Raw genomic sequence first — 21,001 nt, 5'->3', positions numbered from 1 at the left:
ACCAGAGTTTAGCGCACGGCTGAAAAATAAATGGGATCCTTCTCCTTATTAACTGAAAATATTCTTAGATAAAGGAGAAGTAACAGTCTTTTTAAAATTGTTATTTGATTTGGGTGGGTTGGAACGCAGGAGAGCAAGGAGGTTGGTAATGCTGAGGTGAGACGCTGGAGTGCTTGCTCCCCACCTTGATGCAGGGTGCAGGTGGGCTCGCACCAAACTCAGGATGGGTCACTTCTCCAAGTGATGGAAACCCTCCAGAGGTGAAGTGGACCTTGAAAGGCATCCAAGGATGTCTGTGTGTTAGTCAGGCTCCCTGCAAGAATGCAAACTGACCATGTGAGAGATTACAGGACAAGGCTCATTTTAAGATGATTTTTAAAAGAAGAAGAACCCAACGTGAACCTCCCTTGGGCATGAATTAAGACAACTCCAGGCCTAATTTTGCTCCTGGTCTTTGCCTCTGTATCCTTGAAGCAGCTGAGCTGGGTGTGCCTGGTTTCTCCCCGGCAGTGTGCAAGGCGAGCCTGGGGAACCCTTGCAGAAAATCTCTTTGAAATAAACTGTGACCCCGCAGCTGTCAACCTGCGGTGCATCCCATTCCAGGACACGCCGGCTGTGGGGGTTCATTTAGGGGCAAAAGCAGGCGAGATGCATGGTGACCTCTCCCTGGCACAAGGATGGGGATGCGGGTGTGTTTGCCTCCCCAGTTCTGCAAAGACCCTGTTTGCTTTCCTTCTCCTCCTGGCATCTCTGCCTCTTCCAGCAGGCAGGAGCGGAGAGCTGCCCCATCCGTGAGATGTTTTGAAGGCTTCTGGGTGGTGGCTGCTTGTCTCAGGAGAGCGGGTGCGTGTGTAGGTGCAAAAATGAGTGTGTCAAGGCAGAGACAGGCTCCTGGGCTCACCGGGGTGACGGTGGACAGAATGAGGGGTGCGTTGCTCCTCGGTGCATCTCCTGTGAGGGTGGTGGAGCCGTTTGGGACACTGCAAAGCGAGGTGCTTCTCTCACGCTGCAAGGCACGAGAAAGGGAGAAGGAAGGTTTTGGATCTCACGTCTGTCTCTGCATGATGAGCTCCCTCAGCCGTTTCTCCAAAGTAGGATGTCTGGACCAGGCACACCATCCAAGGGAGCAAATGTAATTCCCTTGGTTTTATTTGGAGGGACTCGGACAGAGTAGCGTGTGCTCCGTCGTGATGTGGTTCGGTGGAGAAAGACATGCCAGGGTGGTCAGCCAGCCTCGTGAGACACCCTCCTGCTCTGGCATCAGCCATCTGATTTCAGGGGAGGTTTTTAAGCACGCGGATTGCAGCCACAGTAGGTAGATACAGGGGAAGTTGCTCCTTTTCTACTCTTTTCAGGAACATAGGGAATGCCCCAGAGCATTGCCCCTTAAGAAATTAATAAAGCTGGGTTTGGTGACTAATTGAGGACTGGGCAACTGTGAGTGCGTTTGCATATGCCTCCGTGACGCACAGCATCCAGATCCTCAGGGCTGTGGTGTGAAGGGAGGAACTGTGGATGGACAGGAGAGGGAAAGCCACCCCAGCTTTCCCCGTCTTCCCTTCCTGCCTCCCCTGGATTTCAGCTGCGTGAGTTTTTCACACTGTGCGTTGGAAACAATATCTTGGTGGAGCCTTGGAGCCATTTGTTTTCCGTTTAATTGGCTAGTGTGGAGAAAACAACGAAGGGAAGTCGTGCAGGGGAAGTTCTCATCGGTGCTGTTTTTGGCAACAGTCACAACATCCTAAATTTATTTATTTAATTGCATTATTAAAAGTATAAATAAAAATAAATCCAGTAGAGCAGCCGGATCTATGCTTTGCATCTCTAAAATAGAACCATAAATGCCACGGAGCACTGGGGGAATGATTTATTAGCCTGTTATCGTGAGTGACTGGGACGCTTTCGATGGAGTCCTTGCTAATTTCTAACAGCTGCATTAAATCACAGATGCTATCAGCTATTACAAAATAATCACCCAGCGGTCTGCAAACCAGCACGAGCCCAGGGTCAGCGCTGGAGCCCTTCATTTGTTTCACATCTCAGCCCCTCCGATTCCTGCGAGGGTGGGAAATAAATAGGACTTGTAGCGGCCTCATTTTATCATCCAGGAGTTGACAATAAATAAAACCTCTATAAAACTTTTTCTTAAAGGAGTTTGGACTGGAATTTGCAACGAGAGGAAACCTTGTTTTGCGCTTAAGTATGGCGGTGTGATGTCAGGACTCCTGGGTCCTATTTCTGGCTCTGAAAGGGAGCTTGCGTTTGCTGATTTATCGGGCAGACGGAGGATTTCAGGGTTTCGTCTGCAAATGGAGCTGGAAGGAAGAGAGAAAGTCCTGTGGCATTTAGGGACGTCTGTCTTGGCTCCTCCGCCTTCGCTCCTTGGTGCTGTTTCAGACAAGTCACTTAAATTTCCCTACAGCTTGACTGCCTTCCTCTCGTTTGACAAATAACGTGTGTGTTTATGTGGCTGGGCTCCGGAGGGGGTTAATACTTGGCCTGGAAATCTCTTTAGAAGTGCCAATTTGTAGCAACAGAGAAACAACAATGAATAGGAGAGGCTGCGAGGTCCAGAAGAAGTGAGCAAGCGGCTGCTTATCAGGATGGTGGCTCGCAGAGCCAGCCGCGATAGGAGGGCTAGTCTTAAAGGGTGAAGGAGATGGGAAGGGAAAAAAAAAATCAAAAAAAATAATCAAGCAGTTAGGAAGAAAATGCTGCCCATCTGCAACACTCGTATTTTTCTTGACAGTTTTGCTTTATGTTAGAACAGCTGCTTAACATGACAAATGCTGGCTTTAATAACAAGGTACATGAGGAGATGCAGGCTGGGCGGGCAAGTGATGGAGCTCTCTGGCTCGTTGTGCTGCCTGATGCTCGTACCTGGGGATGAATAACCTTGGGCAGGGTGACCCTGGTGTCTTGCACCGACCTTCTGCAGCTTGAGAAGATCATTTTGGAACCTGTTTTGGGAACAGTTGTGGTTTTGCAGTGGTGTCTCCTTGTTTGAACTGGTGGGCCTGAATATGGCAGAAGGAGCCTCAGGGCTATTTGTTGGTGGAGTTACCAGCTCCTGGTAGCAGCTTAGCTTACTCCAGAGCCATGTGTCCATGGGGAATGTTGCATGGAGCTATGCTTTGGAGGGCCCCTGGGCTTCCAAGGTGGCCTTGGGCAGCTCTCTCCTTTCTCCAAAGGTACTTGGGTTCCTTTGTCTTTTCCTGCCTCGTTATTCTCTCTGCAAAATGGGTAACGGGCTTTGCAGCTTGCAGGTTGTTTCCTTACTGCGGTATCGGAGATTGTCGGGTTGTCAGCAACCTGGAGATAGCAGGGTTTGCTGACAGCAAGCAGAACTGAGGCAGTGCTGTGTACAGAAGCCTTGCTCAGCCTTTGAAACTGCAGTCAAACCCTCCCCCAAGGTTACTCTTCCTCATAAAGCATGCTTAGTTTTGTTTGCTGCAAACCTCGATTTTAATCCCAGAATCCAGACAGAGCTGGGCTTTGAAGAGAATTGGGTTGGAGTCAGAAGTGAATGGCTCAGACCAGGCTGACTCTAAAAGATGAATTAAAACTGACCTAGGAAGATGGAGATGTTCACATCTGCACCCTGGCTTTGCAACTTGCATATTTATCTCATTGTGCCCAATACCACTGGGAATAAATCAGCACGGAGCAGATCTGCTGGTTCGGATAGCGGGGGACCTGCACTGGTGTCTGCCCACAGCTCAAATCAAACTGCCAGGGAAGTTTTCCCAAGCCTGCAGGAACCCGATCCTTCCCTCACCTAATGGGGTTTTTTCCCCTCCCTTCAGCCCTTAGAAGCAAGAATTTCAAAGGTGAAAAAAACCCCATCTGCACTGGCCACAGAGGGGAAAGACTGAAAATACTGAGAATTTTTATTTCTCCTGGGACTTGCAGCCCGTGAAGCCTGAGTAGTTCAGACAGGCTGAGAATAAGTGTTTAGACCTTTCCCTGCTTAACATGACTGCCAAACCTGCCCAGCAGCAGCACGGTGCTGAGCGTGCAGGGGCAAGGATGGGGAACAGGGGTGTTTTTCTCCCCAGTTCTGCAAAGACCCTCCCCTGCTCCCAGTCCTCCGGCCTCTGCCTCCTCCAGCAGGCAGGAGCTGAGAGCTCCCAAGCCAGCTGCCCCATCAGCGAGATGCTCCTGAAGGCTCCTGCGTGGTGGCTGCTTGCCTTGGGAGAGCGAGTGTGTCTGTAGGTGTGAAAATGAGCGTGTGGAGGCAGAGGCAGGCTTCTGGGCTTGCCCAGGGTGGTGGTAGACAGGGCAAGGGGTGCGTTGCTGCGTGGTGAAAACCACGGGGCCATTGAGGACCCTCTTGCTTGACAGCAGAGGACCATATTGGTGAGGATGAGGAGTACATGGTGGGCAGGTAGAGCTCAAAGCGCAGTGCTTCAGCTCTCATGCTGCAGGGCACGAGCCTTGCTTGCAGGGGAATACAGCTTTTCAAGCTCCCATTCATCTCGATGTAGCTAGGCGTAGTTTTCTCTTCCTCCCTCCCTCTTTATCTTTGAATTTTACTATCCTGGCCATTTTGCTGATACCAAGGCAGGTCTGAGCCTTGGTCCTGGCTGGCAAACCTGCAGGGCACCAGGATCTGCAGTCGGTTACGTCTGCATTGCACGGGGCTGGGTTGGCTGGGGGATGTGTGGTCCTCGTGCCGCTGAGCAGGGGAGTAGGCTGTGTCAGCCCAGCCAGCTCCGTGGCAGGCTCTTGTGTCACCCAGGTGTGAAAGATGCCAGTACACACTGAGGATAATAGCGTGATACGATTTTCCTTTCTTTCACCTTCTAAATGTGTGCTGGGGCCACTGTTACTGAGCCTCCCAGGACAGCCAAGAGCATGGTGTTTCCTTCTTCCAGCATCTAGCGTAGGTTGCACAACTGCGCTCTGATCATTTCGAGGTCTCTGTATTTCGTAAATAAGCCTGGAGGCCAGGCAGTGGCTTCGCGTTTAGAAACAGGATAGACAGAGCGATGTGATATCTATTTATTTGGCCTTTTACTGGTTCAGTTAAGAGCTCACAAAACACTTTGCAAGCGTCTATGAAATGAGGCTTGTAATGCTCCCAGGAGAGGGAAGAAATGTTCCTGCTCCACTTGGCAGGTGGGTGAAGCTGCGGGGCTCGAGAGGCTCGCTGCCTTGCCTGCAGTCAGGGTGAGACTGTGGTAGGTGCAGGAGTAAATCCCAGCTCCTCTTTTCCATTTCTAGTCTGTAATGGCTTGTAAGACTCAAGTGCACGTTGCATGCCCAGACTCAGCAATGCCAAGCCATCTGTGGTCAAAATCCCCCTTTTTTGGTGTTTCTCCTGTTCCTGGACTGATTTGGGAATGTGGTTGTGCCTCCAAACCTTGTCCCAGTGAGAAGTCATTAGGTGGGACGTAAACATGGTACTGATGATAGAGAAACTACATCAAAGCCAGCCTGGCCCCTTTGCTGTCAGAGCTCCCTCCCATCTGCACATCTTTCTGGAACTCCTCCATCTCAGAGATACCTTCAGGTCTGTCCACGCTCCTGGCCCCTTGGACCTTGGGGTGCCTCAGCTGGAGACCACCAGCCTGTGCATGGCCTCTTCCTGGTTGCTTCTCTCTTGCCTCTGTCTTTGTGGTTCAGGTTCAGCTTGCGGCACTGGAACGTTTGCTGTGGCTTTTGCTAAACTCAGACCTCCTCCCATCACCGAGTCAGGCTCGTTCGTAGGGTTTGGGATGAACCCGAGATGCTCATGCATGGTGGGCACCCAAGTGTGTGTATGGCCCTTGGCTTTCTCTAGGCTGGTAGATGATTTTGCAGAGGTGAGTGTATGTGATACTTGTGCTCCTGCTCTGCCCTGGGCAAGAGGGCTGTGTCCCTCCCTCTGCAGAAAAGCTATGTCGGTTTTTTGGGCTCCCCCCCAGTCTCTGGGGCTGGGAAGATGGGGTACATGCACCGTGCTGCACCGTGGCTCCATCAGCACCCGCTCTTCAACAGCAGCACCCCAACATCACCTCCCATCTCCTATGCTCACCTTGGGGCTGGAGGGATGCCCTTAGAGGTGGCAGTGGGGGGAAGCGGGGCCATCGCCCTGCCCCGTGCTCGGCCATGCCCGGCCTGCCTCTCTGTTGGTAACCTGCTTTCCCTCCCTTCCCCCTCAACAGGGCTTTGGGCCTTGGGTGGATGGAGCAGTTCCCCCGTCCCCTGCAGCTCAGAGGGTTCAGAGCAAGAAGGGACATTTTGCAACCTCAAACCTTGCCCACCCTGCCCTTGTCTGGGGGGGCGGGGGGAATGGGCTCTGTCACCCACCCTACAGCTCCGTCCCCATGCACGGTGGCTGTCCCCAGCAGCCCTCAAGCTGCAGCGCGCCCAGGTACCCGTAACACCCTCGGGTTCCCCTGAGCAACCCATGTCCTTGGGGGTGATAGTGAAGCAGGTGGGCTTTTAATTGCTGCTCACTGTCCCAGGGGGGTTTGGCCTCATCCTGCCCAGGGGCAAAGCCATGCAGGGGTGGAGGCTGGCTGCCTCTCTCCCTCTTCCCTCAGGTTCTGTGGGGCTGGAGCCTCCCAGGTGCTGCAAATTGCCTGCACCCTATAATTCAGGGGCAGGCAGCGACTACCTACATCCTCTTCCCACCCCTGAATAAATTTGCCTGAGTGGGATGCGCTTGCAGGTGCCTTCAAGCCCCCCTCGCTTGGCCCTATGGATCAGTGCAAGCTGTAAGTCCCCTCCAGATTTTTCCCTCTGCTTCCCAGGGACGTGGGAAACTTGGGAATGGGCTCCTGGAAGCATCTCTTTGGCAAATGCCAGCAGGGACTATGTAATGCACTGGGGTTGGTTTTTTTTTGTTTGGTTTTTTTTTGGTTTTTTGGTTTTTTTGTGTGTGCTGTTTGGCAGTTGGCTGGCAATTTTTTTTTTTTTTTTTTTTTTTTTTAGGCTGAACTTTGGTGTGTTTTGATATGGAAGTGTTTTGGCAATGAAGCAAAATGTCACATGTCTGTAATGCCCCCACCCCCACCCCACACCCTTTCCCTGGAGAGTCAGGTTTTAAGGGAAGGATAGCATGGGATTTGAAAACTTGCCCAAATGCACTAAATACCAACAGGAATGGCAACACAAAAATCTTGGCAACGCAAAGAAAATCTTAACATTTTGCTTTCCTTAGTTAAAAAAAAATAATATATATATATATAAAAAATTAAATTCCTGGATCTTTGTCAGAAATGCTGCTGGAAAATGAAATCCTTGCCTTTCAAGCTTTTTGGGCGATGTTGTGACGGCTCCGCATGGTTCTGCTGTTCCCGAGTGTCCCAGCCCCTTCAAGGTTTCCTTGAGCAGCGCAGGGTGTTTGCAGAGTTGATATTTTTGCTTTAATATTTGGTGTAATGAGGGAGGCTGCTTTTAACTCTGCAAGGTGGGTGTCTTCAGAGCTGCCTCCTTTTTGAAATTCAGTTGTCAGGTTTACACGCAGTTTAAGCGTGCCATATGTCTCTGGTTCAGTGGAGGATTTTAGCTGCACGCTGAGCATTAAGTGTAAAGTAATCCCGGTAAAATCCGCAGCCATGGCCGTGCAGCTGGGTGGGTGTTGCAGGTCCTCCTGAAGCACGACCTGCCTCGCCATGCTGTCGGCGTGACTCCAGGCTGGGTTTCCATCTTCTTGGAAGGATTTTATGGAAGAAGGGAAGATTTGTTCATGCATTTAGGGCACAGGGATGGTGTTGGAAGGGCTACCTGGGCGTTGACTGCTAAACCAGTCCAGCAGTTGGGTGTTAGCGAGGAGCTGGAGTCTTGAGTTTGCATTTTCTGCCCAGGCGAGCTCAAGCACTGCGATCAATTTGAAGAATAGGCTGCATTTTTTTCACAATTACCTCAGCAGGGTTTTTTTTTTTTTTAGCTAAATTCATGCGATAAAATGCATTAAATGTAACAGCACGGAAAATAAAAGTTCGGTTTGCAGAGGGAGCCTGATTTAGTGTGAAGATAAAACAAGATAAAACAACTGGAAAAATTAAGTGGGGATAAATAAATTCTGCCAGAGAGGCAGGGATGACAGAGGGGGAGAGCTGCATGCGTGCCATCGGCCAGGCAGCGGTCAGTGCAGCTGTGAATGGCTTTCCTAAGGTTTACATCCCGCGAAGGGGGTGATGCTTTGCCATACCCCCCCTCCCCCACACAGGCAGATAGATGCTCAGCTTTATCCTGGGACTGTGAGATGTGATTCTCCCTGCTGTGCCACTTTGCATGGGGTGTGCGTGCTGCTCCTGCCCATGCACAGTGCTCTCCATGCATGCTCTCTTTTTCGGGTGAAGAAATGAGAATATTCGGCAGCAAATGGGAAAAGCAAGAAGCAGGGTGGCGGGGCGTGGGGGAAGGTGTCGGGATGGATTGCCAAATATGCTGGGTAAAAATTAGCAGCTGCAAGTGTGCAAGAGAAAAGGTGGAGAAGAGAGGGGGTAGGGACAGATGGAGAGAAGGAGGGAGAGAAAGAGGAGGTGGGAGAGAAGGGAGGAGGGGATAATAGTGCAGAAAGATATTAGTTAAAAATCTTATAGCCACAAGCCCAGACGCCATCTGTATGTAGCAGGATACCAACAAGACACAGCGCTCTCTATTCACCATGGAGGTGTTACATATATCTTGGCCAGATCGCGTGGCCAAGATGTTCAGGATTAGAAATTTCACATGCCCCAGGAGAGAGGTGCCTTAAAAGAGCCCTGTTTTCAGAAAGCTGTCTGGAAGCCGGGGACTGGAAAGGAGCTGTTGTCTTTGAAAAAGCTTCTCTGGGGTTTCCAGAGGGAGATCTGGAGAACTTCCACTTCCACTAGTGCTGGAGGGCAAATCCCTGGGAGCAAGGATTAGCTCTTTGATTAAACAAGCCCAGCTCCTCCAAGGACTGCTCTCCCCTACAGCTCTGCTGGGTTGTTGCTTTCTGGGTGAAGCATTAACTCCTTCAGTTGCAAACAAGGCTGAATGGCGTAGAGACACCAAAGTGCATCTTGGAAAAAGAAAAGAAGAAAAGCAAGTTGTATCTTTCCTTTAAGATTTAGTTTTCTTTGCCTGCTGAGGACTGTGCTTTTCCCCTTTGAGAAGGACACGGTGGTTTGGTGGGCCCTTCATGGGAGAAGCTGCTGTTGTGGGGTGAAGTGGATGCCCCACTCTTGGCCGTGTTCAAGGCCAGGTTGAACGTGGCTTTGGGCAACCTGCTTTAGTGGAAGGTGTCCCTGCTGATGGCAGGGGGGTTGGAACTAGGTGACCTTTAAGGTCCCTTCCATCCCAAACCGTTCTGTGATTCTGTGAAGTGCACGTCGCTGGTACAGCTGTGTCCATGCTTGATAGCGCTCCCCTACCCAGTCAGGGTGCTTGTGGGAAGGCCATAGCTTATGAATATCCGTGTCTTGTTGAAAAGGAGTTAGAAATACTCTTTGGGGCTCTTCTGGAACCGGCAGTGTCCCAAAGGATGCTCATGAGTGGGGAGGTGACTTGCTGGCCAAGTGCATCAGGTCCCGGTGGTGCTGCAGTCTCCCCATCTCTCACCACTAATCTCAAGGGAGCTGGGTTCAACTCCTGCTGCACAGAGGGCATCTCAGCATGATGAGATGGGGAGAATAATCTGGGAGTGGCAGGGAGGCTGGAGAATCAAATCCAGGCTGGCTGTCCGTAGGTCCTGGTGGCTGCAGGCTGCTCCCCAGCATGTTGCCGGAGCAGGAGCAGCGCTGCCTCTGAGCTGCTCTGTGGCCCCCGGGCTCTGGTCCCTCACTAATTACTTCCAGGCCTGTTCTCTTGACATTTGCAAGCTCCTGATTAGAGCAACGAGGGAGAAATCTCTGAGGGAGATGGAGGCCAAACTGCACCACTAATAAAAGCTGAGATTGACAATCGGCTAGGAGGCGAGAGACGGGGAGGTGGAGGGACTCGTCCTTGCAGTCTCAGTTTCTTTCTGAGCCTCTGGGATGATGAGAGAAGGTCAGGGCTTGTTAACGTCACCATGAGGAGCAGCATCCGCCACTGCCATATGCCTGATGCCCCCAGGGCCTGTGCCAGCCTCTGTGTCCCTCTCAGCTAGACGATATTTTTAGACACGGACCTGAACTGAAGCCACCTGCATGACTACCCCATACAATCTCAGGTCTGCAAACTGTCTGGGTATGAAAGCAGCTCTGCTTTTGTCTGCTGACTTCGTGTTTGCATCCAGATTTTGTAGCCTCTTGGCTTTTGAGTTCTTTTTCCCTTGCCCTTTTCTCCCCCATATCCTGGCTTGCTGCCTTTGTTTGATGGCAGTGTGCTCCCTCAGGAGGTAGTAAACCAGGGCAATGGGACCGGGAGATATTTGTGCTGGGGTGGTCCAGAAGATGGGGACAGGAGAGGCTGCTCTGGCTGCCTGTACCCTCTGTCAGATGCCCAAAGCATCCTTGGGGATGAGCGCAGTTGAGACGAGATGATCTCCAGAGGTCCCTTCCAACCATGACCATTCTTTGTGTGATTCTGTGCAGACGTATCTCCGGCAGTCTCCTGCATAGCTGTTCCTGGCTGTTGGGTCCCTACCCAGTTAGGCAGGTTTCTGTTACGTAAATATGTGTAACATTTGCTTTCCAGCCCTCTCTTTCCCCTCCCCGATGCCCCATATAAGCTTACCTGTGCCCAGCTGTCTGTTGCAGCCAGTTTAGCTATCTGTCTATCTGTCTATGCCTTTACATCTGTTCGTGTAGCTATGTCTCCCCAGCCTCCTCAGAGGCTTTCTGAGGCAGACAGCCTTTTTTTTCCCCCCTTTAAATCTCCCTTTTCCTGAATTGCACTGGCTCTGGCAGGCTTTCTGCTACGTACACTCTACGTCTACAGCTTCCTATCCCAAGGGGTAAACACAATCTTCCCCGGCAGAGCTTCTGGTCCCTGCAACATCCACCCCCCTGTAGCTCACCCTGCTGCTGGACGAGGCTCAGCAGCACCTGGGGCCAGGCTGTCTCACTGGTGGGGAGCTGCAACGGGTTTATGCTGACTCCTTTCTGCTGCTGCTCCCTCCCTGCCAGCAGACACAGTTCCTCTGTGCCAGGATGGGAACAGATTGGGAAGGAGATGGGGGTGTCCTTCCTCTCCATCCTTCCCCCCGAAGGATGCCTGGCATTGAAGCAGCCAGCCTTGCATGTTCAGGGTTAAGCCAACTTTTCAGCAGCTGAAAGGCTTTCTTTCTGACGGAAAACTCAGCCCTGCTTTTCTCCGTGCTTCCCTCTGCTCCTAGCCTGTCCTATTTATCCAAACTGCAGTGAGCATCCCTCTGGTGCCTGCAGCCATAGCCGGTGCCTGGAGCCAGCACGCATCCCTGCAGTGCTAGCCGGTGGCTAGCAGTGTTTTCAGGGTCGCTGTGTGCCACTGCCATATCCAAAGGACCTGCTATGTTGCTAATTGGGCTTGGGATCACTGGAAAACCCTTGCAAAACCTCTTTATTAGCTTTAGCAGATGTGTTTGGGTCTCTGGATGAGCTTGGGGCTCCAAAATAGTAAAACTTTCGCTGGTCAGGATGCTCCTCCACTGGTCCCTGGAAGGGGCAGAGCTGCCCAGGATATATTCTGTAGAAGAGGCAGATGCCCTTTGGAGGAAGGCACCCAACCGAGGTCCAGCCTGGTTTGGCTTGGGTAGGAGGAATGTACAGCACACTGCAGGGAGATGGCAGCGTGAGGCTGATTTTCTTTTGTAGGCACAGGCACAGATGTGTCTGGATGGTCACTGAGGTCTTGATGCCCTCAGTTGCTCTTGGAGGAGGTAAATGGTGGTCTCTGGGTGCCTCCAAAGCAGGAAAGCTGTTGTTGATGTCAGGTGCTGTCCTGTTGTGAGTGGTGGGGTGGAAAGCCTTTGGGCTTTCGACTGCAACGATCTCTGTGTCAGGGAGCGGGGACAGCAGGGCCAGGGCAGGGAGATACTCTGGAGCTCCCTTCCAGCCTACACAATCCCGTGGGACAAGCCCGTGGTGGCAGGACACCGTTCTTCACTACCTTGCCTGCAGGCTGGTCCCAACCCCTCTCTGCTACCCGCTGCCTCGCATGCAGCGGGGTGGGAGATGCATCAACAGGTGGATGCAGGGAAAGATGCAGCGGTTGGGGCGGGAAGGGAGCCAGCACCCTGCTGCTCTTGGGGGGCTGCGGGGCGAGCGTGCCCTGCATGAGAAGAGTCCCCTCTGCGCGGGGGGTGAAATGGTTAAAGGGGGGTGGGGGTGGTCCCTTTGGCTAGTGGGAGCTTCGGTGCCTCTGCTCGCCGAGCGCGGTGCGGCAAGGGTTAAAGGCTGGCGTGTGAAGTGTGCGCCGCTCGGCTGGGCTCCCCGCCCGCTCGCCCGTGTGCGGGTGCTGGGTGCGTGCGGGTGTGCGGGAGCCAAAGTGCCGGTCAGTGATGGAGCCGCTGCCATGACAACCCCGGGCAGTCCGCCTGCGCGCCGCCCAGGGATGCTGCCGGCCAGCCGCGCCGGCGGGGCTGGGATGCTGCCGCCGCCTCGCCCGCTCCCCCGCGCCCCGGCCGCCCCGCTCTGCGCCTGAGCGGCACCGGGGGGCTCCGGCACCCACCCCGAGCCCCCCGGCTGGGCCGGCCCGGGGGGGCTCCGGACAGCCACTTCACAAAGCCGAGGAGCATCGCTGGCTCTGCCTCGCGTCCGGGCGCCGAGGACCTCGCCTGCAGCTCCGCGGGGAAGTTTCGATCTTGCGACAGAATCGGCATTTTGGGGAGCTTTTGGGGTGGTGGTTTTTTTTTTCCGTCTTCGTTTTCCTTTTCCCTCTGTTATTTACACAAAAGAGCAACAGCCGGCGAACAACCCAACTCCGAGCCCGTTTTGCTCCCCCAGCCTTTTTTTATGGCTGCCCTCCCTTTCCTGCCAGAGACACTTACGTTTCCTCCTTGGGTTATAAACTTTTGATGCCAGATCTCCGCAGCGCGTGCCCAACTGAATCTTAAAGTAGCGTCTCGAGCAGCCACACATCTGTGACCTTCATCTCTTGCTCTGCACCTTCTCTCCTCCTCTTCCTCCTCCCCCCCGGCCCTCCCGTCCTCCTCCCTCACCCAAGGATACTGGGGACTCCCTCCGGATGCCGCTCGGCAGGCTCAGTGCTCGCAGGCTGCCTTGCCGGGGGCTCTCCTGATCTCCGTGGAGCTCCGCATCGCTCGCCCCGGTGGTTTTGCTCCCCCCCGTCCCCACACACACGCACCCCCTCCCTCCTCTTCCCCCCCCCCCCCCCCCCTTCCCCCCACTTTTCGCTCCTGGTGGCCTTGTCGGGTGTGATTTTGCCTGTTGGAAAAGTCACTGCTGCGCAGGATGGGGGTCGGTGGGTGCTTAGCCCTGCCCTGGAGGTGCCTAGTCGTCCTCTGTCTCAGGCTGCTCTTCCTTGTGCCCGCAGGAGTGCCCGTGCGCAGCGGAGATGCCACCTTCCCCAAAGCTATGGACAACGTGACTGTGCGGCAAGGGGAGAGTGCCACGCTCAGGTAGGAGCAGCTGGATTTCTGCCTTGGGGGGGCATGGTGGTGGTGGTGGGGTTGGTCCTGGCTGCGGCTCTCAGGGGATGCTGTGCGCCGAATGGGGCTGCCCGGAGGGTCCTGGGACCCACTGGACACTTTGCATGTGTCCCAGGGGCTCTTCCCCATCGTGGCAGAGCGGTCTGGGGGGGACCGATGTGCTGGTGCTGTGTGGCAGGGAGCAGGGCTGCAGGGCTGGCAACCTCCCGTCGGTGCTGGCGGGGGGCTGCGGGTGCCAGACGAGGAGCTGACAAAGGGGCTTAGGTGGCAGACAGTGAGTTAGTGCTGCCTGATGCTCCTGAAGTTGTCTCCCTGCGTGTGCCTGTGTGGGAGGGGAGGGGGGGTCCACACCGCCTGCACCGATGCCAGCCTGCATTGCCAGCGGGTTTCCAGGGCTGCGATGCCTCCGAGGTGTCAGTGTTTTGCCTTGATCACTTTATAGTCTCTGCACGAATCTGTTAATATCAAATCAATCTTTTACTCCAGGGGTGCATCTTATGAATTCTGATGGATGCTTTACCTTACGCTGTTTGCTGTAGGAGCAATGCAGGCAGCTTATATGCAGATGGGCCACTTCTATGCTGCACAATACAGCAGAGCATCCCTTTTCATTCCCTGAATGAGTTACAGGTGTACATGGTGCATTACCCATGTAGGGTAGCAGCTCTCAACAGACATCGCAGCAGCGTGGCCAGATGAGCAGATAGCAGCTCAGCCTTTTTCGGAGGGCGGCGGGGAGTCAGCTGGCGGCTGGGGCTTTGGGTCGTGCTGTGCGTGCTTCGGGCAGCCCAGGGAGGACCTGAGCCAGTTAATCCGGCTGGGCAAACAACCCTGGGAGCTGGGGGAGAAGCACTGGTGACGGTGGGGCTTGAGCCTGGAGTGAGTGAGTCTGGAGGAGTTAGTCTGCTTGCTTTCCCTGCAATAGCAAGTGGTGTGTGCCCCCCCCCACGAGGCTGGCTGCTCCCTCCCTCAGACCTGGAGTACCAGGGCTGCAGCAGAGAGCAGCTGCTCTTCCCGAAGCCAAGCACAGGGATGGCACGGGCGAGCAGTGTGTCACGCTCTCCGCTAGCCGCCGAGCCGTTGCAGGGATGGGGAGCTTACACTGGTTTGAGCAGAGGGTGCTGCGCTCACGTGGGAGACAGAGGCATGAGGCTGGCAGGGTCAGGCAGGCTTTCTGTGGCTCGGTGGTCTTTGTAGAGGGGAAATATTTGGTGCATAATGTGATGGTGTGAAAAAACAGGCTCTGGCTTGAGGGCTCGGTGAGTTCCGTGCTGCTGAGAAAGGCGTTGGTTGCTTGTCTGTCTGCTTCCCGGCACGGCGCCTGCTGGACTTTGGGATGTCCTGGGTGTGTCCCTATTCCTCCGTCCCAGCCTGGGACCCACTGGGACACCCTTGCCATCACCCCATGTAACTGGGGGCCGTGGCACAGCAGGAGAGCAGAGGGCACATTTCCTTATGCTCTTCATAATTGAACTGCAATGATGATTAGCTTGAGCTGGAGTGAGCAAGGCAGTTTAAAGAGAAGACAGTCCCCTGGAGAGATGCCTTTGGCCTTGGTGCTCTTTTCCTCAGTGTCTGAATTTGTCTCCCTGGTGAAGTGTGGGGTTTGGGGCTCTCCAAGGCAATGCTCGTGGAGGTGCGAGCAGGATGGGTGCCTGCTGTGGTCGAGCTCTGCGGGAGGCTGAGCCCCTTCCCTGGGGAGTACCCTCAGCTCCAGCGCCAGCCGAGCCAGCTGCCAGCAGAGGGCTGACTTGGATCTCCTGGGTTTTTTTAAAGCTTCTGGCCTCTTTTTTGTGCTGTTTTCAAGAGGGGAGATGTTTGTGAAGCAGTCAGCGCTGGAGCAAGGGGGTATCTTAGCCTTCCTATAAGAAATTCTGAATCCCCTGGTGGGACTTCCAGTGCTGGCACTTAGAAGAAGCCCCTGCCCCAAAAGCACTTGTTCTTTACTCATTCCTCGCCCCAGCATCTGCTCCTGCCCCGGCTCTCCGGTGCGTCTTTTCCATGCTCTCACCCCCACCCTTTTCCTCCTCAAGTTTACCTTTTGCCTGCTGCAGTCTTGTTTCTGGCCTCCGGCTCCCATTTGCCCTCAGTCTGCTCCATCTCTTCTGGCATTGCTGTTTCCCAATGGTCCCCTCCTTTCTCTCCCACCCCTCTTTCCCTGCTGCTGCCCCTCTGCAGCCTCTGGGTAGGGAGCAGCTTTCTGTCTCCCCTTGGGGTCTGGAGGTGGGCAAGGCATTGCACGCAGCAACCCAAAGCATCAACCCTGGGTGTCATGCAGCAGCTCAAAGGTAGAGCATCTCGAGGATGTGGCTGGTATTTATTTGCAGGCTGCGATACCCTACAGAGAGCCAGGAAGGGGGAATTGCCCCGGGCAGTCTTTCCGTCTGGGTGATGTTTGTGGTAGATGTCTAATGTGGGGCTCTTGCTGGGGTTTTCTCCCAGCACATAGTCTGTGCACCCATAGCAGGAGCAGATGTGGTGTCCTCTGCTGTCCTCCCTGCAAAATGACATGTTTCTCAGGGCTCAAATTAAGGAGTTTGGCCTTGGAAAACTGAGCCCTGTGATTCCAGCTTGTTGCATTTGCAGAATTAGCTGCAGTCCCGTTAGGTCTGGAGGGGCCAGGTGCTCTCCCATCCTGCTTGGTACGGTGCCGCTGCCTGGTCACGAGATGGGCTGAGCCTGCGAGTCCCCCTGGCTTTGGCAGGGCTGATGGAAGCTCTTTGCTTTCCAAGATCAGCTCTTTAACCACACATTGCATTGCAGAAAGGAGACGTGAGGGAGAGCAGAACCGCATGTTAGCGGTGGAGGAAACCTGGAGGCTTTTCAGGCCGGTTGTGGTTTTCCTGTATTGGATTTTGGGCGCTTCCATTTCCAGCTCTCCACCCTTTTTCCGAGGGAGGCTCAGCCTAATCCTTGCAGAAACTAAGGCTCCATCTACAGGCAACTTCTAGGTCATCTTAGATCAGCAGCAAATGATTCCCTTATTTTAAGCAGAGATTGTTGATAATTCACTATTTTTTATTGTAAGAACAAACAATTCCCGTAATAGTCGTGCACCTTTCCTCTCCAGGGAGCTGAAAGCAGTTTGTGAATTCTCTGTGTACTACTAAAGGGAAAATCAAGCTGCCTCTTCCCTGACTCTGAAATACAAAACCTTCTACCATGAAGCAGGGCAGGTGTTTAGATGGCAGCAGTAACCCCTGTTACCCACCAGTCTGGGACACGAAACGGAACAAGGAGCACACTGGTAACCGGCAGGGAGGTTGCAGAAGGTCACTTTTTAATTTCCCAGCTGGGATTTGATGTGGAAACAAGGATTAAGTTTCTGGTTTTGGGAAGAGTGCCACCGAGTCTCAGCTTTCTACGCACGATGCTTCTTGGATGCGTGCCCTGCGAGCTGCAGGGCATGGGCATCCATCCCTGAGGTTGCTATGGGGGCATCGCTGGCACGTCCCCAGCACGGTTAGCAATCCCAGTGGGCTGACCCTGGCTAGAAACCTAGAGTTGTGTTTTATCCCAACTGCATCGCAGTACTGGAAGCATCTTCACCATCGCGGAGGGCTGCCAGAGTTTGAGCCGGAGTGCAAAGGCAATGCAGGCAGGGGCTGAACAGCAGGTAACACCGCTGCTGTGGCAAATATTCAAGCGGCGTTAGAATGGGGATGTAGAGTAAACGGGATTGTATTGCTTGTGCCGCCAGCAAACCGACCTTTTATAACAGGCATCAGTACAGTTCATAAAGACATAAAACAACAGCTGCTCAAAATTTCAAGGCTTTATAGTTTTATCTGTATTTAAGAAATATTGGCTTTTTTTTTTTTTTTTTCACCCCCCTGTAAGGCAAGGAGAGTGTGTTTCAGCTGTTGGAGGGAGTAGCTGGGAGACATAGGGTGGGCTGGGTTTTCTCCCTGGCTGTCGCTGCAGGAACACGAGGACTGGAGGAGCCCCCTCTCCTGCTCTCCACCTCAGTTTCCCCATCTGTAAAATGGATCCAACAGTAGTTTGTCAGCTATGATTAGAAGAAACGAGTGTTCGTAGCTGGTGCTGAGATTGTACAGAAAGCAGTAGGCATGTATAACTAGGCTTTAAACTAAATACAGAGCTGGTTTTTTCACTGTATTTAAAGGCAGATTTTCAAGTCAAATCCCCCTCTGCCTTTCTGTTTGTTTCTGGTGAGCCTGTGGCTTTCCCCATTTCTTGTCCATGAAGGAGACCAAAAAAAGCAGGGTAGCTTTGCTCAGTCGCATCCAGGACTCTGCGATTGGCTGTATTTTGTCAATTAGTGAGTACGAGAACTAGTCCAATTAAAAATAAAACACCAGAATATAACATCGTGAGATGCCGTTCTTCCATTTATTTTTGCAATTATAGTTTTAATTATTTCTGACAATGCTGCTTTGCTTTTTTTCTTTTCCTTTTTTTTTTTTTTTTTTTTTCCTGGGTGTAATAATCTACCGCAGTCTATTTCCCAGCACATGATGATGCTTCAGTAAAATACAACCAGCATGAGCAGGTGGCAGGACCACAGTCTCTGGGCACAGGTCTGGGAAGTCAGGAAATCAGATTTTGAAATCTTTTTTTTTCCTCTTTCTTGGTCAAACTGCCAGCCCCCAGTTTACCTACCTGTTAATGGGGGTTGTGACACTCTCCCGCCACCGTGCAACGTGCAACTGTGGTACCCGGCGGAGAAAAGAAGCGTGAAGGCAGCCACGTCTCTGCTGTTAAATCCTTGCCGAGAAGTGGGGAGAGAGTTGCCGCTTTTTGTGTGCAAATGCTAAAAGCATGGGGATTAGCGAAGAGCAGATTAACGAGGACTTGCTCCATTGCTGCCCCCTCCCTCCCCCTCCTAGCCAAAAAGTTTTCTGGAGCAGCTAAATATATACCTGCCGTTTCCAAGGCAGAGCCTGCTGCGTGGTGGAGCTGTAATTGGCGACTCAGTGAAATTACAGCCACGGATTCTGGCATTTGGATCCTCCTGGCTGGCATAATAATTTCTCCCTAGGTAGCTGGTATTTAACTTGTCTTATCTGCTCCTGATAGTTATAATTACAGTGCCCGCTAATTTCCCTGTAATATTGCAGCCGTTGGAAGGGTGGTTGGAGAAAGGTCAGGGGGTTGCAGGAGGGGGTTGCAGGAGGGCTCCTTCCACCTCAGCCCGTTGCACAGAGGCAGATGCTGCCGCCGAAATGCAGATGCTGAGACCGTGCAGGTGGCTCCCAGTGTCCCCAGTCATGCCCCCTTCCCACCTTGGTGGGGCTGGAGCAGTCGAGCAGCCCCCCGCCTTGCCTTCATCCTTGCTGTCATCTCAGGAGGAGATGCTGGAGGGAGTTTGGAGCTGTGGTGTCCTTGTGTGGGATGAATTTCAGCCTCCACCTTGGGTCAGGGTAGGGCTTGCTGGTTTGTGTGGGGTGCCTGCTTGGCTGGCACGGGGAGAGCTTGGGGGTCCTTGCTCAGGGGCACAGTCCTGCTGTGCGAGGGGCAGATTTGGGGCTGGCTTTGGGGTGCTCACCTTCAACTGGCAAGGCTTTCACTGCTGCTTGGCCCAGCGCCTCTCCTGCCCAGCCAGTGCCGGTATGGCAAGAGAGGCTGTGCTGTGGGAGTAAGACGGGACCAGAGCAGGAAAGATCTGCAGCCACAGAGACCATAACCAGGGCACTTTTTGCTTCAAAAAAGCCTAGGTTTTTTTTTTTTTTTGAGAGCACAGCGAGATGGTCCGGCGCTGCATTGGGAGAAGGAGTCACTCGCCATCACCTTTCCAGGGGCCAGGATAAGCCCTGGAATGGTCCTCTTGGCTAAAAAAAAAGCCAACCCCCACGCTACGGTTTTTTGAGCTCTGCTAGCCAGAAATAGTTACAAGTGGTGATATTGAGCTCCAGGGGATGAGACTCAACTGTTAGTAATCCTTTCACTATAGGGTACACGACATCTTTTTGCAAGCATAATAAACTCCCTGGGATTGTGAGTGGTAATATGTGTCCTTTCCCTGGATCATGCACACTGCTCCAGGAGCTCGAGTCTTTGTTTCTAGAAAAGGATTAGGTGTTAACGCTGCAAAATGAAACCGGGGCACAGTGGCTTGTCTTTCACGTTCCCGGTTGCCGAAGAGTTTCTCTGTTCCCTCGACTGCTCTCACAGTTTGCCTTCTCCTTGCATTAAGCCCTAACCCACGGATGCTTTTTACAACAGCTGGACATATTGTTTTAAGTGATAATCTGTAGATACTACAGCCAAGCAGACAGTTCATAAGGAATATCTGATTCAGTGACTATCACTTCTTCTTCCGTCCTTGCAAGCAGCCTTTGAGGGTTAGCATGTTCTGTTTTTTCTTTTTCTTTTTTTTTTTTTTAATGAGAAAAATAATACCCCCACAGCCCCTGCTACGATTCTTAGCCTGTAATGGGTTGTTTACTGCAGGTTTGATTTGATGTGTAGGTCCTGTCTTCCCTGGCAGACAGATTCCTTCAAGGTTGGATCTTTAGTGCAAAATACTCACATACTGTACTTCTGTTTTCCTATGAATATTTCCCAAGATTTGCTTAAATTGAGTTGTTTCCATGACTATATTCGCTTGATGGACTTGTTCCTCAGGATACAAACAGGTCTCGAAGTCTGCTTCTCGATGGAAAGGGAGGATAATGAGAACAACAACTGTTGTGGTGTAGGAATAGAGCAGTAAATTGTGCTGACGCCAGTAAGGTGCTTTGTGCCATCTCCAGTGCAGGTGGGGGTTGGAGTGGGCAAACCTGAGGAGCCTTCGTACAGAGCACCTTGGTTTTTCTTCTCTTGGTGTACCGAGCTTTGTGTGTGGTGCAGCCTCCTGGCTGGAGCTGGAGAGAAGAGGAGTGAGGGGCCAGGAGGGAGAAAGTGGAAGAAGAGAGAAAAAAGCTGGGAGAAGGATAAAAAAAAAAAAAAAGGGAGGTGCAAGAAGGGAGAGAGTAAAGAAAAAATCAGAACGTTGGAAAGACTGAGCCAAAGAAAAAGCCACGACTGGCAACTCCAATGGTGTGAAGTTCACTGCTGTAAGATGAGTTCCTAAATCAGAGCCCAGCAGGCAGCACAGCCGGCTGGGCCACGGGGATGTGCCGGCTGCAGGGAGCTGAGATGCAGGGGAGCTTTGGCTTGAGCCAACTGGTACCCAAGTCGCAGGACCAGTCTCAACAGGGCAGTGTATCCCCCCGCCTCCTATTTTTTATATTTTCTCTGTGTGTGTGCATGTGAGTGTGTGTATATATATATATAAATATAAAAATCTAACAAATTTCTAACCCATATAAATCCAATTACCCATGTTTTGCCTGCAGGGAGCGAGGGAGATTAATGTTTGGTATTTTGGCAGGAATGTAAAAAGAAATAGGTGGTAATAACAATGAAGGCTCATAAAAAGGAACCGATAGCCGTGTCTGCGCCCGGGAACCCGGCCGTAATTCTCGTGGGCATTTGCCGGCAGGCTGCCCTGCTCCCGCGGAGGGGCACGAAAGAGCCAGGAGTGCTTCCTGGGCACCTGAGCATTCATCCTGCGAGCGGCGATGA

The 21,001-nt window shown here is 52.7% G+C and overlaps 1 protein-coding gene across 5 annotated transcripts in view; it reads left to right on the top strand.

The window, feature by feature from the left end:
- Positions 1 to 21,001, top strand: part of LOC130141742 (opioid-binding protein/cell adhesion molecule homolog) — a 305,372-nt gene that overhangs the window by 181,320 nt on the left and 103,051 nt on the right. For 2 of the 5 annotated variants that reach the window (XM_056322896.1, XM_056322894.1), the window contains exon 2: positions 13,357 to 13,441. In XM_056322896.1, coding sequence (XP_056178871.1) covers positions 13,357 to 13,441 — 85 coding nt within the window. Of the gene's footprint in view, positions 1 to 12,261; positions 13,442 to 21,001 lie in introns of those variants that run through there. The other 3 variants (XM_056322897.1, XM_056322893.1, XM_056322895.1) reach the window with 3 other exon arrangements.

This window comes from Falco biarmicus, chromosome 20 (assembly GCF_023638135.1).
Source record: "Falco biarmicus isolate bFalBia1 chromosome 20, bFalBia1.pri, whole genome shotgun sequence".
In the NCBI taxonomy this organism is placed as follows: domain Eukaryota; kingdom Metazoa; phylum Chordata; class Aves; order Falconiformes; family Falconidae; genus Falco; species Falco biarmicus.
This window is presented reverse-complemented; position numbering and strand designations above follow the sequence as displayed.